General features: G+C 40.1%; 1 protein-coding gene across 1 annotated transcript in view; it reads right to left on the bottom strand.

The window, feature by feature from the left end:
• The window catches only part of LOC117342297 (carboxyl-terminal PDZ ligand of neuronal nitric oxide synthase protein-like), a 121,951-nt gene that overhangs the window by 20,110 nt on the left and 85,545 nt on the right, over window positions 1-16,296 (bottom strand). Inside the window, exons 6-8 of the mRNA XM_033904398.1 lie at window positions 5,397-5,541; window positions 318-466; window positions 4-13 (exon numbers count right to left, since the gene is read on the bottom strand). Coding sequence (XP_033760289.1) covers window positions 4-13; window positions 318-466; window positions 5,397-5,541 — 304 coding nt within the window. The remainder of the gene's footprint in view (window positions 1-3; window positions 14-317; window positions 467-5,396; window positions 5,542-16,296) is intronic.

The raw sequence follows: 16,296 nt of genomic DNA, 5'->3' as shown, positions 1-16,296 counted from the left end.
TACATCTGTTACACTGTAAAACAGGAAAATAACCAGTTTTTATGTTTGAAGCAAGCGATGGTCGCTATCTTAGGAACTCGCTTGAGATTCATTGGTGTCCCATTATATGACATCATACCTACATACCTATTTGATATAACTGGTACGACCACGATAAAGGAAGGCATGACAGGTATAGTAGGTGTGCCGATACTTCATTGTGGTTATGATCTGCTTAACTTACTTATGATCCACCAAAATAAATACATAAACACCATATTTCACACTCATTCTGAATGGCTAACATCACACTAGTTCAGCCTTAGGTACCAACTCACCGGTGACTTTGCTGCCATGGCGATGAGCAGGTCCTGAGCCTGTTGGAGGGCAAGCTCCGCCGGTGGTATGACCTTGCCCTCGCCCTTTAAGGGACTGTTTCCCGTGGTCAGGTGTTTCTTTTCCTCTTTAACGTCCTTCTTTTCTTTCACTGTTAAAATGGAAGTGTACAAATTCTTTAATGTCTTTCTTAACTTTCACTGTTAAAACGGAAGTGTACAAATTACAATCACAATAAATGTGTTCGTTTTTCTAAGAATATAAGACAGTCTCAACTGAATCAGACACTGATTTGTAGAATATCAAAATTCCTTTAATATATTTGTAAGCCCTATACAAGTAGAATTAGACATCCTCCCTCCAGGTTCTCTGACAACCCCAGCTCCAAATTAACTACATGTATACATAGAAGTGCAATCAATGATTGTGAAGCTAACCGACAGCAGCACACTATGCATTCATTTTTTATGTATGTATTAAAGCATGTCATTTTGAAACAAGAGGCCCATGGGGCCTGTATCGCTCACCTGGTTGGATTTGACCAAAGAAATAATGAAGTCCAGACTCTCTGAGTTTACAACATGCATTTATAACTTTATGACTAGTAGTGATTTAAAGGAATTACCTCTATTTCCCATATGGGGCCCCGCCCCTTTGGCCCCTTGGGGGTCAGAGTCACCATTTATGCAAAATCTGTTCCCCTTCCCCCAAGAATGCTTCTGACTAAATTGGGTTCAAATCCATTCATAACTTAATGACAAGTAGCGATTTGAAGGAATTACCTCTATTTCCCCATTAGGCCCCGCCCCTTTGGCCCCTTGGGGGTCAGAGTCACCATTTATGCAAAATCTGTTCCCCTTCCCCAAAGGATGTTTCTGACCAAATTGGGCTCAAATCCATTCATAACTTTATGACTAGTAGCGATTTAAAGGAATTGCCTCAATTTCCCCTATTGGGCCCTGCCCCTCAGGCCCCTTGGGGGTCAGAGTCACCATTTATGCAAAATCTGTTCCCCTTCCCCAAAGGATGTTTCTGACCAAATTGGGTTCAAATCCATTCATAACTTTATGACTAGTAGCGATTTGAAGGAATTACCTCTATTTCCCCATTAGGCCCCGCCCCTTTGGCCCCTTGGGGGTCAGAGTCACCATTTATGCAAAATCTGTTCCCCTTCCCCAAAGGATGTTTCTGACCAAATTGGGTTCAAATCCATTCATAACTTTATGACTAGTAGCGATTTGAAGGAATTACCTATTTCCCCATAAGGCCCCGCCCCTTTGGCCCCTTCGGGGTCAGAGTCACCATTTATGCAAAATCTGTTCCCCTTCCCCAAAGGATGTTTCTGACCAAATTGGGTTCAAATCCATTGATAACTTTATGACTAGTAGCGATTTGAAGGAATTGCCTTAATTTCCCCTATTGGGCCCTGCCCCTCAGGCCCCTTGGGGGTCAGAGTCACCATTTATGCAAAATCTGATCCCCTTCCCCGAAGGATGTTTCTGACCAAATTGGGTTCAAATCCATTCATAACTTTATGACTAGTAGCGATTTGAAGGAATTACCTCTATTTCCCCATTAGGCCCCGCCCCTTTGGCCCCTTGGGGGTCAGAGTCACCATTTATGCAAAATCTGTTCCCCTTCCCCAAAGGATGTTTCTGACCAAATTGGGTTCAAATCCATTCATAACTTTATGACTAGTAGCGATTTGAAGGAATTGCCTTAATTTCCCCTATTGGGCCCTGCCTCTCAGGCCCCTTGGGGGTCAGAGTCACCATTTATGCAAAATCTGTTCCCCTTCCCCAAAGGATGTTTCTGACCAAATTGGGTTCAAATCCATTCATAACTTTATGACTAGTAGCGATTTGAAGGAATTACCTCTATTTCCCCATTAGGCCCCGCCCCTTTGGCCCCTTGGGGGTCAGCGTCACCATTTATGCAAAATCTGTTCCCCTTCCCCAAAGGATGTTTCTGACCAAATTGGGTTCAAATCCATTCATAACTTTATGACTAGTAGCGATTTAAAGGAATTGCCTTAATTTCCCCTATTGGGCCCTGCCCCTCAGGCCCCTTTGGGGTCAAAGTCACCATTTATGCAAAATCTGATCCCCTTCCCCGAAGGATGTTTCTGACCAAATTGGGTTCAAATCCATTCATAACTTTATGACTAGTAGCGATTTGAAGGAATTACCTCTATTTCCCCATTAGGCCCCGCCCCTTTGGCCCCTTGGGGGTCAGAGTAACCATTTATGCAAAATCTGTTCCCCTTCCCCAAAGGATGTTTCTGACCAAATCGGGTTCAAATCCATTCATAACTTTATGACTAGTAGCGATTTGAAGGAATTACCTCTATTTCCCCATTAGGCCCCGCCCCTTTAGCCCCTTGGGGGTCAGAGTCACCATTTATGCAAAATCTGTTCCCCTTCCCCAAAGGATGTTTCTGACCAAATTGGGTTCAAATCCATTCATAACTTTATGACTAGTAGCGATTTAAAGGAATTGCCTCAATTTCCCCTATTGGACCCCGCCCCTCAGGCCCCTTGGGGGTCAGAGTCACCATTTATGCAAAATCTGATCCCCTTCTGCCAAGGATGTTTCTGACCAAATTTGGTCAAAATCCAATAAGAACTTTATGACTAGTAGCGATTTGAAGCAAATGTTGACGGACGGACGACGGACGACGGACGCTGCACCATGGCATAAGCTCACCGGACCTTCGGTCCAGGTGAGCTAAAAATCTGTCACATATTATCCCTCCTAGACCTCTAATGGATGTATAAACCAACTTAGAAGGGTGTGGACTCACAAGATTTCCAAAACTTACCCCAAAAGTGGGTTTTGGTGCCAAAAAAAAAGTCCACAAAATGCAAAATGCTAATAATGATTTACATGGATACCAAATATTGAAGTTTCAAACTCTGTTGTTAATCTTCCTTCACAAACTACATACAAATTAAAACTATGTTGAAACTGAATTTGTGTTTCTTTCAGGAAGGCCTTATTTGATAAAAGCAAATGTGGAATTAATTAACTTTCCAATAGCCAATTGATTTAACAGTCTGTAGAGAAATCAGATACCTGTATCATAACACCTTTATCAGATTCCACTAGGCTTACATCTAACTTTAATTAGATTGTCTGTTTTCATTTCAAAATATTTCATTTTTTCCAAAATACTTTGCATGCAAATACTCTTTTGGATCCTAAACACAAAATTGTTTTTAAAGATTTAACTTAATTTGGCATCATTCCAAAATTCCACAAACTTGGCGATCAAATATTCACTTGTAGAATTTCAGATAATGGGTTGTATCTCAAGAATCACCATAATGAAAATAAGACATATTTGCGAGTAAATTTTTTATCGCTGGCACCTCTAGTCTGGAGTTAACATCTCCTGTACCTCTACACAAACACTGGAGTTAACATCTCCTGTACCTCTACACAAACACTGGAGTAAACATCTCCTGTACCTCTACACAAACACTGGAGTTAACATCTCCTGTACCTCTACACAAACACTGGAGTTAACATCTCCTGTACCTCTACACAAACACTGGAGTAAACATCTCCCGTACCTCTACACAAACACTGGAGTTAACATCTCCTGTACCTCTACAATCACTGGAGTTGACATCTCCTGTACCTCTACACAAACACTGGAGTTAACATCTCCTGTACCTCTACACAAACACTGGAGTTAACATCTCCTGTACCTCTACACAAACACTGGAGTTAACATCTCCTGTACCTCTACACAAACACTGGAGTTAACATCTCCTGTACCTCTACACAAACACTGGAGTTAACATCTCCTGTACCTCTACACAAACACTGGAATTAGTATCTTCTGTACCTCTACACAAACACTGGAGTTAGTATCTCCTGTACCTCTACACAAACACTGGAGTTAGTATCTCATGTACCTCTACACAAACACTGGAGTTAACATCTCCTGTACCTCTACACAAACACTGGAGTTAACATCTCCTGTACCTCTACACAAACACTGGAGTTAACATCTCCTGTACCTCTACACAAACACTGGAGTTAACATCTCCTGTACCTCTACACAAACACTGGAGTTAACATCTCCTGTACCTCTACACAAACACTGGAATTAGTATCTTCTGTACCTCTACACAAACACTGGAGTTAGTATCTCCTGTACCTCTACACAAACACTGGAGTTAGTATCTCCTGTACCTCTACACAAACACTGGAGTTAACATCTCCTGTACCTCTACACAAACACTGGAGTTAACATCTCCTGTACCTCTACACAAACACTGGAGTTAACATCTCCTGTACCTCTACACAAACACTGGAGTTAACATCTCCTGTACCTCTACACAAACACTGGAGTTAACATCTCCTGTACCTCTACACAAACACTGGAGTTAACATCTTCCGTACCTCTACACAAACACTGGAGTTAACATCTCCTGTACCTCTACACAAACACTGGAGTTGACATCTCCTGTACCTCTACACAAACACTGGAGTTAACATCTCCTGTACCTCTACACAAACACTGGAGTTAACATCTCCTGTACCTCTACACAAACACTGGAGTTAACATCTCCTGTACCTCTACACAAACACTGGAGTTAGTATCTCCTGTACCTCTACACAAACACTGGAGTTAACATCTCCTGTACCTCTACACAAACACTGGAGTTAACATCTCCTGTACCTCTACAATCACTGGAGTTAACATCTCCTGTACCTCTACACAAACACTGGAGTTAACATCTCCTGTACCTCTACACAAACACTGGAGTTAACATCTCCTGTACCTCTACACAAACACTGGAGTTAACATCTCCTGTACCTCTACACAAACACTGGAGTTAACATCTCCTGTACCTCTACACAAACACTGGAGTTAACATCTCCTGTACCTCTACACAAACACTGGAGTTAACATCTCCTGTACCTCTACACAAACACTGGAGTTAACATCTCCTGTACCTCTACACAAACACTGGATTTAACATCTCCTGTACCTCTACAATCACTGGAGTTGACATCTCTGTGATATATATACCTTGAGATAACAGAATACAGGCTACAATACTTACCTAGTTTGGAATCTCCTGCTTCTAAATCTTCTGAGAAATGGCTACTGCGTTCTGGATCAATGTTTTGGGCAGCATGGTGGATTGTAAGCTTGTGACAAACCTCGAAAGCCTGACCAATCGTTCGAACAATTCGCATTGCCTGACTCTGAAAATATAAATATTATCAATGTCATTTTGTTCGCCTGACTCTGAAAATATAAATATTATAAACGTCAAAGTTTAACAACAGGTTATTAATATAAACATTACCAAAGGGTCCTGCATTCACAGTGGACTACAAACAAGACACAAGAACTCAGACTTCCTACGAGTTTCATACTTGCAATGTAATTACACATTTGTAAACACAGTGTAACAAATGCATGTTATCAACTTGCAACACCTTAAGTTATAGTAAAAGTATGCAAATGAAATTAAAACTTCATAGATCAATATGACACTGCCATGTACGATCGTGACGACTGATTGATAATTTGTAAGCCTCGTATTGAAGGCGGTATTTAAGGATGTTCTTTTTAAGTCCTACTATTCTCTGACTATATTGGGCCATTGACCCAAGGACTGGTCTTATTTGGTTAGTTTTTATCAAAGAGGTAGAACTGTAAAGTAAACAAGACAAGCGACTTTTGCAAATTGGACAAAATCGGCTAAGGTTAGGGTGAAAGAGTCTGTCAATGCCATGACCCTAGCCCTATAACCCTAACATTCAGTAGATGACTATCTGAACAGCCAAGAAAAGGAGTTCTATAAAAGTGGCATTGATGCCCTTAAACACAGCTGGCAAAAGTGTAGAGATACTGAAGGAGATTATGTTGAAAAGTAATACAATATGTTCGGCAAAATTCAAATCCTTCAAGAGGAGGCTCACAACTTATCAATCAGCACTCGTATAACCTTGTATGTTACCTTGACCATAAACCGTTGTCCGTTATACTAAATATGACATGTATATATTTGACATGAATGCCATACCCTTACCATTAATGCTGGTGTGTTGCTTGTTCCAATGTCAGTGTAATACATATCTTTATAATGTCAGCTGATTGCCAGTGTCGTGTGAGAAAAGCAATATTGTATTTATGGTATCTATATTAATATTTCATACTCTTTTGTTTATGCCTTTTTATGTAAATCATAATTCAAAAGAAAATAATTTTAGCTTCTATAGCCCTTATTGATAACATCTAAATACTACACACCTATATAAAGTCAGTTTCATACCTTACACATTAACACAGTAATGGCTTAGAAATCTTCAAATAAAAAACATTCCAACCTCTATTTATATATACTAATATCCAGGGAACAATATTGCACATACATGTAGTCTCCTAATTCAGGTGGTCTCCTAATAAAAGTGGTCCTTTAATTAATAGAGGTGATCTCTTTAAGCAGGTGATCACCTTAGACAGGTGATCACCTAATACAGGTGGTCTCATTATACAGGTGATCACCTAATACAGGTGGTCTCCTTATACAAGTAGTCTCCTAATACAGGTGGTCTCCTAATACAGGTGGTCTCCTAATACAGGTGGTCTCCTAATAAAAGTGGTCATTTAATTAATACATGTGATCTCTTTAAACAGGTGACCACCTAATACAGGTGGTCTCCTTATACAAGTAGTCTCCTAATACAGGTGGTCTCCTTATACAGGTGGTCTCCTAATACAGGTGGTCTCCTAATACAGGATGTCTCCTTACACAGGTGATCTCTTCTCATAAGTGGTTGCTAAATATAGGTTTATCACTGAATATTTACATTTACACTGCAGCCCCACTATATAACTTTTACCAAGCTCACTTGGAAGTTGTGAGTCCATTAATATAGTGACGTCATAATTGTCACGTCGGCGATAACGAAAGATTGCTGTTGAAAAGGCTGTTCCGTCTTTGACGATAATAATTTGTTCATTCATCATCGGAGCAAAATTCCTGGATATAGATTCTAGTCTTTAAAAATCATTGTCAAATGTAAATATAAGCATTGAACTGCTTTTAGTTGGAAGTTATGGGCTGATGAATGCCAACTGGACAAAGGTGAATTCAACATGAAGCGCTGCCGCGCTTCATTAAATTTGCCTTTGTCCAGTTGGCATTCATCAGCCCATAACTTCCAACTGAAAGCAGTTCAATGCTTAAATACAGATTAACAGGGATACAGCTATAATATTATGGAGGCTTAATTAACATCAGATTTGAGAGTACACGTATAAATCATTATGAGACTTTCTCAGTATATTCTATGTGTAACATTACTTTAAAAAAATCATTAGGAATGTGCTTTAACAGTTCTGAAGATCATATTCTTACTTGGAGTAAGATTTTGAGACTTGGCCTTCCTGTAGAAAATGAAATAATGAAACTGAAATCACGGTGCATTCAAACAAACAAGAACAAACCTGAAGAATGTTTGAGGGTCAAACACTCTGGAAACATAAACTTTCCATCAAACTTTCCAATTAAGACATTTCAAAATATTCTCAAAGCAGATCAAAAATCAAACCAAAGATAGCACATATCAAAGGATTACAAAATATTCTTAGAATGTAATTCATATGCAATGAACAAGGCACCTTTGAATCTATACAGATGTAAACGCACCAACAACTCACCTCCCCAGCCTGAAAAGTTATCTAATGGAATTTCCCAGGTGCCAGTGCATTCACCTCCTGTATCAAACAAAATGGCTGCTTACATTCGAAGCCTACAAAATACTTTCCATATGCCTTTCAAGATGGAATTGGTCCAAATTGTAATTTAGAATTTGTTATCATAAAAAATGCGAGAGAAACTCAGAGAAAAAAAAGTGAGAAAATTCCAAATGAAGTTTCTCACATAGCAATCTGCTTTTTCTAATGAAATTTGAAAACATATATAGTATATATCCTATCATTCAGGATAAATACCAAGCTTCAGTGTGTTGGGTGAAACTATCAACTTGAGAAGATTTCCCTTTTCTTACAAGGTTTCGCTGTTGCTAGGTTCTGTTAATGTGTTGAACACCTGTAAATAGATCTGTTTAATACATTGCAAGATAGCAGCATTGCCATAGGCAACCTCCTAGTAAAAACTGGCAGGTAAGTTTTGAGAGGTTTTGAGTAAGTCTAATGTTTATTTGTAGGTCTTAGGTTTCTGTGTATGGCTGCTAACATGACGATGCTCCATGGCAACATGAACATACCTAATTAGTATCTTAGAAAAACAGTAAAACTTACAATTACATCTGCCCACAGACCAACAGCATGCTATCTGCCATTATCAGATTTGGGAGTAAAGATATCAGCTTACTTTTTAATATACCTTCTACCCCTAGTCTGTCAAAATGCAATGGACTGCTCCACGATGAGCTGTGTTTTTTAGGTTAGTGTCAATATTTATTACAGTAGTATATCTCTGGTATCAGTGCAATGGAACTTTGATAAGCAGAAGTTCTCATTGTCTTACCACATAGACAATGTGCTCCAGTACATCTTCAACAATGATCAAGTAATAATGATCAATTGGAAACATACAATACCAAAAGTGACATATGTATATATTTCCACCGTCCAAAAGTTGATTGCACCTGACTTTTTTCAGTTTAGAATCTAAATGAATAAAGTCATCAATTGCATCTCTGTGATATTCTAACGTCAACCCACCTCCATATTTGGTATGTGTATTAAGTCATCCGCCAGTGTTCACAATATATAATATAATGTCACAACATTCATGCTGTCTATCATAAGTTAGAAATCACTTTATATTACAAAGTGCTCATTTCCTTATTTACGGCTTTTGAAAGTAATAGAGTACAATTTGTATATTAAAATTTTACATCAACAGGAAATGAATGAGAAATATATAGTTATGTTTCATTTCAGATAAAAGTACACTTTTATATATTATAATTATCACAGATCAAAACAGGCATGATATATAATGTGGAAATAGACAACTAATGATTTACAAACATTTGTGTTTAAATACATGTACTTATGAAATGTTAAACAATGATTTTCAAAAATATGAAACTGGTTTTCACATGGTTAAGCTGTTTTAGAGGCCAGACATATATAAAAGACTACATGGACATACATTTTGAGTAAGCTTTCTTTATTTTACTTATTATTACATATAATATAAAATATTTCCAGAAGAAACAAGATCTTAACTAAGTATATTAAGGCGTATGTTTGTCAAAAGGAGGGAAATAAATGTACTTTTCCAAGTAATGAAAATTCAAACATGCTTAATCGACTTCCCCTTGGAAACTCCCTAATTTTGGACATTTTTTATGAATGGATATGAGACAAAAATGGAGGTATGAATCTAACCTACATGTAAAACATATCAAATAATTGCCTTTTACTTGAATTAATTAAGTCTCCTATGGTGAATTAAGTATTACTTGGAACATTAACTAGGGACCAAATTGCAAACAAAGTGTTGAAATTAAATATAAATCCTTAAACCATATATTTTTCGCCATCCTCACATTGGAAAGAAAACTGATATACATCAGACAATTCTCTGCCCACAGACAGACAACCCATGTCAACCCTTCAAGGAGGGTACAGACAGACAACCCTGGAGATTCCACGACAACCCTTCATGGGGAGCAGGCAACCCTGGAGATTCCATGACAACCCTTCATGGGGGAGTACAGAGAGACAACCCTGGAGATTCCATGACAACCCTTCATGGGGGAGTACAGAGAGACAACCCTGGAGATTCCATGACAACCCTTCATGGGGAGTACAGAGAGACAACCCTTGAGATTCCATGAAAACCCTTCATGGGGAGTACAGAGAGACAACCCTGGAGATTCCATGACAACCCTTCATAGGGGATACAGAGAGACAACCCTGGAGATTCCATGACAACCCTTCATGGGGGAGTAGACAGACAACCCTGGAGATTCCATGACAACCCTTCATGGGGAGCAGGCAACCCTGGAGATTCCATGACAACCCTTCATGGGGGAGTACAGAGAGACAACCCTGGAGATTCCATGACAACCCTTCATGGGGGAGTACAGAGAGACAACCCTGGAGATTCCATGACAACCCTTCATGGGGAGTACAGAGAGACAACCCTTGAGATTCCATGAAAACCCTTCATGGGGAGTACAGAGAGACAACCCTGGAGATTCCATGACAACCCTTCATGGGGAGCAGGCAACCCTGGAGATTCCATGACAACCCTTCATGGGGGATACAGAGAGACAACCCTGGAGATTCCATGACAACCCTTCATGGGGGAGTAGACAGACAACCCTGGAGATTCCATGACAACCCTTCATGGGTAGCAGACAACCCTGGAGATTCCATGACAACCCTTCATGGGTAGCAGACAACCCTGGAGATTCCTTGACAACCCTTCATTGGGAGCAGACAAACCCTTCATGGGGGATACAGACAGACAACCCTGGATATTCCACGACAACCCTTCATGGGGAGCAGGCAACCCTGGAGATTCCATGACAACCCTTCATGGGGAGCATGCAGGCAACCCTGGAGATTCCATGACAACCCTTCACGGGGAGCAGACAGACAATATGGGGGAGTGTGGGACAGATTGGGTGCAAGGAGCACAAAAACATTTCATGGAGCAAAATAATATAAAAAATATCAATTTCAACAAAATTCATTGTTTCAGCATGACATATGTATGTGATTTATACTGTACACAAAGTTTAAATCAAATATACAATTCCTGAGCGAGAGTTTAAACAAACCTTTGATTTTGATGTTTTTTTCTTGCTCTGAGTTGAATCAGTTCGTCTGAGTTGAGGATGTGGTCCATAGTCATCAAAACGAAACTGACTATCTGACGATCCATAGCGACTGTAGTTATTATAATACATTGTTTGTAGTCCTGATGATATGATAGGTCTAACTGTGTCACGGGATTATCATCAATGCTGATACATTGTAATAAAAACGTTCCACAAAATTCAGTTCCACAAAAAACTCACTGTGCTTTTTGTATAAATCCAGGAAGAATGAATTGCGAAATGTCATCATATATGTCAACACTGAACAAAAGGAACACCAGATTATCTCCCTTTGATATATATTGCATAGATAGGTTTTTACTGGTACATGATCATTGTATCATAAATTACCTTTTTTTTTCAAATGCCGACTTAGATTTCCTCCTGATAGACCAAAAATTACAGCAATAATTTGAGATATTTCCACGATTAAGTCTGATATCACTTTCACTACACGAACATTCCTCACAGTTCTGAAGTTCGGAACTCTCCACCATGAAAACTTATCTGTCTAGTTATCAGCGGAGTACACAGACAGATCGTTTTCAAATTATGCCTGCAGTAAGACACAATGACCTTTGTTGACCCCTGTTGAGGAAGGCCCCCCACAGGTGCTGATAGGGTGAGGTGCAGTTATTTGTTGTAAGTCACTTTCTATCAAAATCACATAGCTGTTAAGATGGAAAAAAGACCATAAAATGTTTGTCTGATAATGCCCTTTTTCCTCATTTCCAAAGGCAGGGTGTTGGAAGACAGAAGAAAACTTATCTTAAAATATAACACAAATGTTTAAACATCAGAGTAAAAGTGGAAGTTTTTAAAAATCATCAGAAATCAAGTCTGACACATCATACGATGATATGGAAATTATTTTGCACTAAAACTAACATTCATGTGGATTCCACCAGAATATCAACTGTTTTAATTTATAAATTCATGCACTTATCAACATCCAGACATTTTGAATTCGTCAAATCTTATAATCACAACACCTTGTGATTCTATAAGAAAATATATCCATTACATGAATTCACATTGTTCCATTATGTTCCCAAGACTCTAAAGTTAACGGAATTGTCCCTTGAAAAGTAGACAATCAACACAAACTCTAGGTAGGCAGAACATATTCAAGAGGATCCACACATGAAGTTCCTACCCGTTCGAAAGTAGCTCATATTTTGGCAGTTCGTTCTCACATCTAGGTTTTTATATAGTCATGCAATCCTCTCAAGAACGAAAACATTTTAACGAATAACACACCCATCTCTCTGAAGTCCGTTCATTAGTTTTCTTAAACATGAATAAGAATTCTCCCTAATTATGTGGAAAATTCTTTCTACGAAGAAAGTAAAAGATAAAAAAAACATGTAAGAGAGCTAGGAATACTGCCGTAAAGATGTTGATGGATATGTAAGTGAAAGCCAAGCGAAGCCAAGACAACAAGAGTGGAATAAATAAGTAATTTAATCACTCCTATGTGGTAATATCAGACCAGTATAGCTTACAAACATCCACATGATGGTGATTTATCTACAAACATCCCTGTGATAATGATTTATCAACACATCTATCATCTTCTATCTATAGGTATGTACATGTGCATACAATACCAGGATAGACATTGAGTAAGTTACCCCAGGGGAAAGTTGCCCAGGAGGTTTTAATTACAGTTAAATATCATAAGTATCAGGTACACTTAATGCAATCAGAGTTTATGTTTTGGAATGCTTTCTTAATGCTGGATTTTTGCTGATGATATACTAAAAGTATATAGCTAGTGTAAAGAATAGATTCTTTGTTAGCATACATGTAATATATTACACTGTTTCCACAAAAAGTGTTAAAATATTGGTGAAATATATCTGTCTCTGGTCTTACGGAGTAAGAATCAAAGAAAAAGCTGAAGGTGATTTGAAATTTGAAAAAATACAGTTAAAACATGACTGAGCTTTCAGAATAAAAAAATTTGAAGTAGCATCATCTGTGTGGTGGTAGATGGCAGAAGTAACTTAAGGCTATTCACACAAAAACAACAAAACCTAAGCTGAATGTTCTGCTTTCTACGCAAGACTTGAAATCAGGAAATCTGTGGATCCATCAAAAACAGTTGTCTGTTTCTAATTAGTTATCTGTTCTGAGTTAACTAGCCTGTTTTATCACTTTCTCTACACATCCTCACCCATGTCTCAGGGACAATTATATATTAGTGTCCAACCCATCTCAATGTATTTTCTGTCCTCCTTTTTTTTCCCATTTCTCTACCATCCTGCCATGACTGTCTACTGGCAGCATGGTCTGCAGCATACTGGCAGCATAATTTAAATATTTGAAACATGCTGCTAGCATGCTGCTCCCCTTATAATTACTAGGGCAAAACTTTGCAGCATGATGGCAGCATGGGCTGCGCATGCTGCCAGCACGCTGCTCGTATGCTGCCAGCATGCTGCAAATCCCCTCTACCATGACTATCTAGCCTCTACTATCCTGCCATGACTATCTAACCTCTACTATCCTGTCATGACTATCTACCCTCTACCATCCTGTCATGACTATCTATCCTCTACCATCCTGTCATGACTACCTTACTCTACCATCCTGCCATGACTATCTACCCTCTACCATCCTGTCATGACTATCTACCCTCTACCATCCTGCCATGACTATCTACCCTCTACCATCCTGCCATGACTATCTAACCTCTACAATCCTGTCATGACTTCCTACCCTCTACCATCCTGCTATGACCATCTAACCTCTACCATCCTGCCATGACCATCTAACCTCTACCATCCTGTCATGACTATCTATCCTCTACCATCATGCCATGACTATCTACCCTCTACCATCCTGCCATGACAATCTAACCTCTACCATCCTGCCATGACTATCTACCCTCTACCATGACTACCTATCCTCTACCATCCTGTCATGACTATCTAACCTCTACCATCCTTCCATGACTATCTACTCTCTACCATCCTGTCATGACTATCTAGCCTCAACCATCCTGTCATGACTATCTACTCTCTACCATCCTGCCATGACTTCCTACCCTCTACCATCCTGCCATGACTTCCTACCCTCTACCATCCTGTCATGACTATCTACCCTCTACCCTCTACCATGACTATCTAACCTCTACCATCCTGCCATGACCATCTACCCTCTACCATCCTGCCATGACCATCTACTCTCTACCATCCTGCCATGACAATCTAACCTCTACCATCCTGCCATGACTGTCTAACCTCTATCATCCTGCCATGACTATCTACCCTCTACCATCCTGTCATGACTATCTACCCTCTACCATCCTGCTAGACTACCTTACTCTACCATCCTGTCATGACTATCTAACCTCTATCATCCTGCCATGACTACCTACCCTCTACCATCCTACCATGACTATCTAACCTCTACCATCCTGTCATGACTTCCTACCCTCTACCATCCTGTCATGACTATCTACTCTCTACCATCCTGTCATGACTATCTAACCTCTACCATCCTACCATGACTATCTAACCTCTACCATCCTGTCATGACTATCTAACCTCTACCATCCTGCCATGACTATCTACTCTCTACCATCCTGTCATGACTATCTACCCTCTACCATCCTGTCATGACTTCCTACCCTCTACCATCCTGTCATGACTATCTACTCTCTACCATCCTGTCATGACTATCTAACCTCTACCATCCTACCATGACTATCTAACCTCTACTATCCTGTCATGACTATCTAACCTCTATCATCCTGCCATGACCATCTAGCCTCTACCATCCTGCCATGACTATCTACCCTCTACCATCCTGCCATGACTATCTACCCTCTACCATCCTGCCATGACTACCTTACCTCTACCATCCTGCCATGACTATCTAACCTCTACCATCCTGTCATGACTATCTACCCTCTACCATCCTGCCATGACTACCTACTCTACCATCCTGCCATGACTATCTAACCTCTACCATCCTGTCATGACTATCTACCCTCTACCATCCTGTCATGACTATCTAACCTCTACCATCCTGTCATGACTTCCTACCCTCTACCATCCTGCTAGACTACCTTACCTCTACCATCCTGTCATGACTATCTACCTCTACCATCCCACTATGACTACCTATCTACCCTCTACCATCCTGTCATGACTATCTACCCTCTACCATCCTGTCATGACTATCTACCCTCTACCATCCTGCCATGACTATCTACCCTCTACCATCCTGCCATGACTATCTACCCTCTACCATCCTGCCATGACTATCTACCCTCTACCATCCTGCCATGACTATCTAACCTCTACCATCCTGCCATGACTATCTATCCTCTACCATCCTGCCATGACTTCCTACCCTCTACCATCCTGCCATGACTATCTACCCTCTACCATCCTGCCATGACTATCTACCCTCTACCATCCTGCCATGACTATCTACCTCTACCATCCTGCCATGACTATCTACCCTCTACTATCCTACCATGACTATCTACCCTCTACCATCCTGCCATGACTATCTACCCTTTACCATCCTGCCTTGACTCTCTACCCTCTACTATCCTACCATGACTATCTAACCTCTACCATCCTGCCATGACTATCTACCCTCTACCATCCTGCCATGACCATCTACTCTCTACCATCCTACCATGACTATCTAATAACCTCTACAATCCTGTCATGACTTCCTACCCTCTACCATCCTGCCATGACTATCTACCCTCTACCATCCTGTCATGACTACCTACTCTCTACCCTCCTGCCATGACTATCTAACCTCTATCATCCTGCCATGACTATCTAACCTCTACCATCCTGTCATGACTATCTACCCTCTACCATCCTGCCATGACTACCTATCCTCTACCATCCTGTCATGACTATCTACCCTCTACCATCCTGTCATGACTATCTATCCTCTACCATCCTGTCATGACTACCTACTCTCTACCATCCTGTCATGACTATCTACTCTCTACCATCCTGCCATGACTATCTACCCTCTACCATCCTGTCATGACTATCTACCCTCTACCATCCTGTCGTGACTATCTACCCTCTACCATCCTGTCATGACTATCTACCCTCTACCATCCTGCCATGACCATCTACTCTCTACCATCCTGCCATG

The sequence above is a fragment of the Pecten maximus genome, chromosome 2 (genome assembly GCF_902652985.1).
Source record: "Pecten maximus chromosome 2, xPecMax1.1, whole genome shotgun sequence".
NCBI lineage: Eukaryota > Metazoa > Mollusca > Bivalvia > Pectinida > Pectinidae > Pecten > Pecten maximus.
Note: the sequence above shows the minus strand (reverse complement) of the source record. Positions and strands in the feature narration are given on the sequence as shown.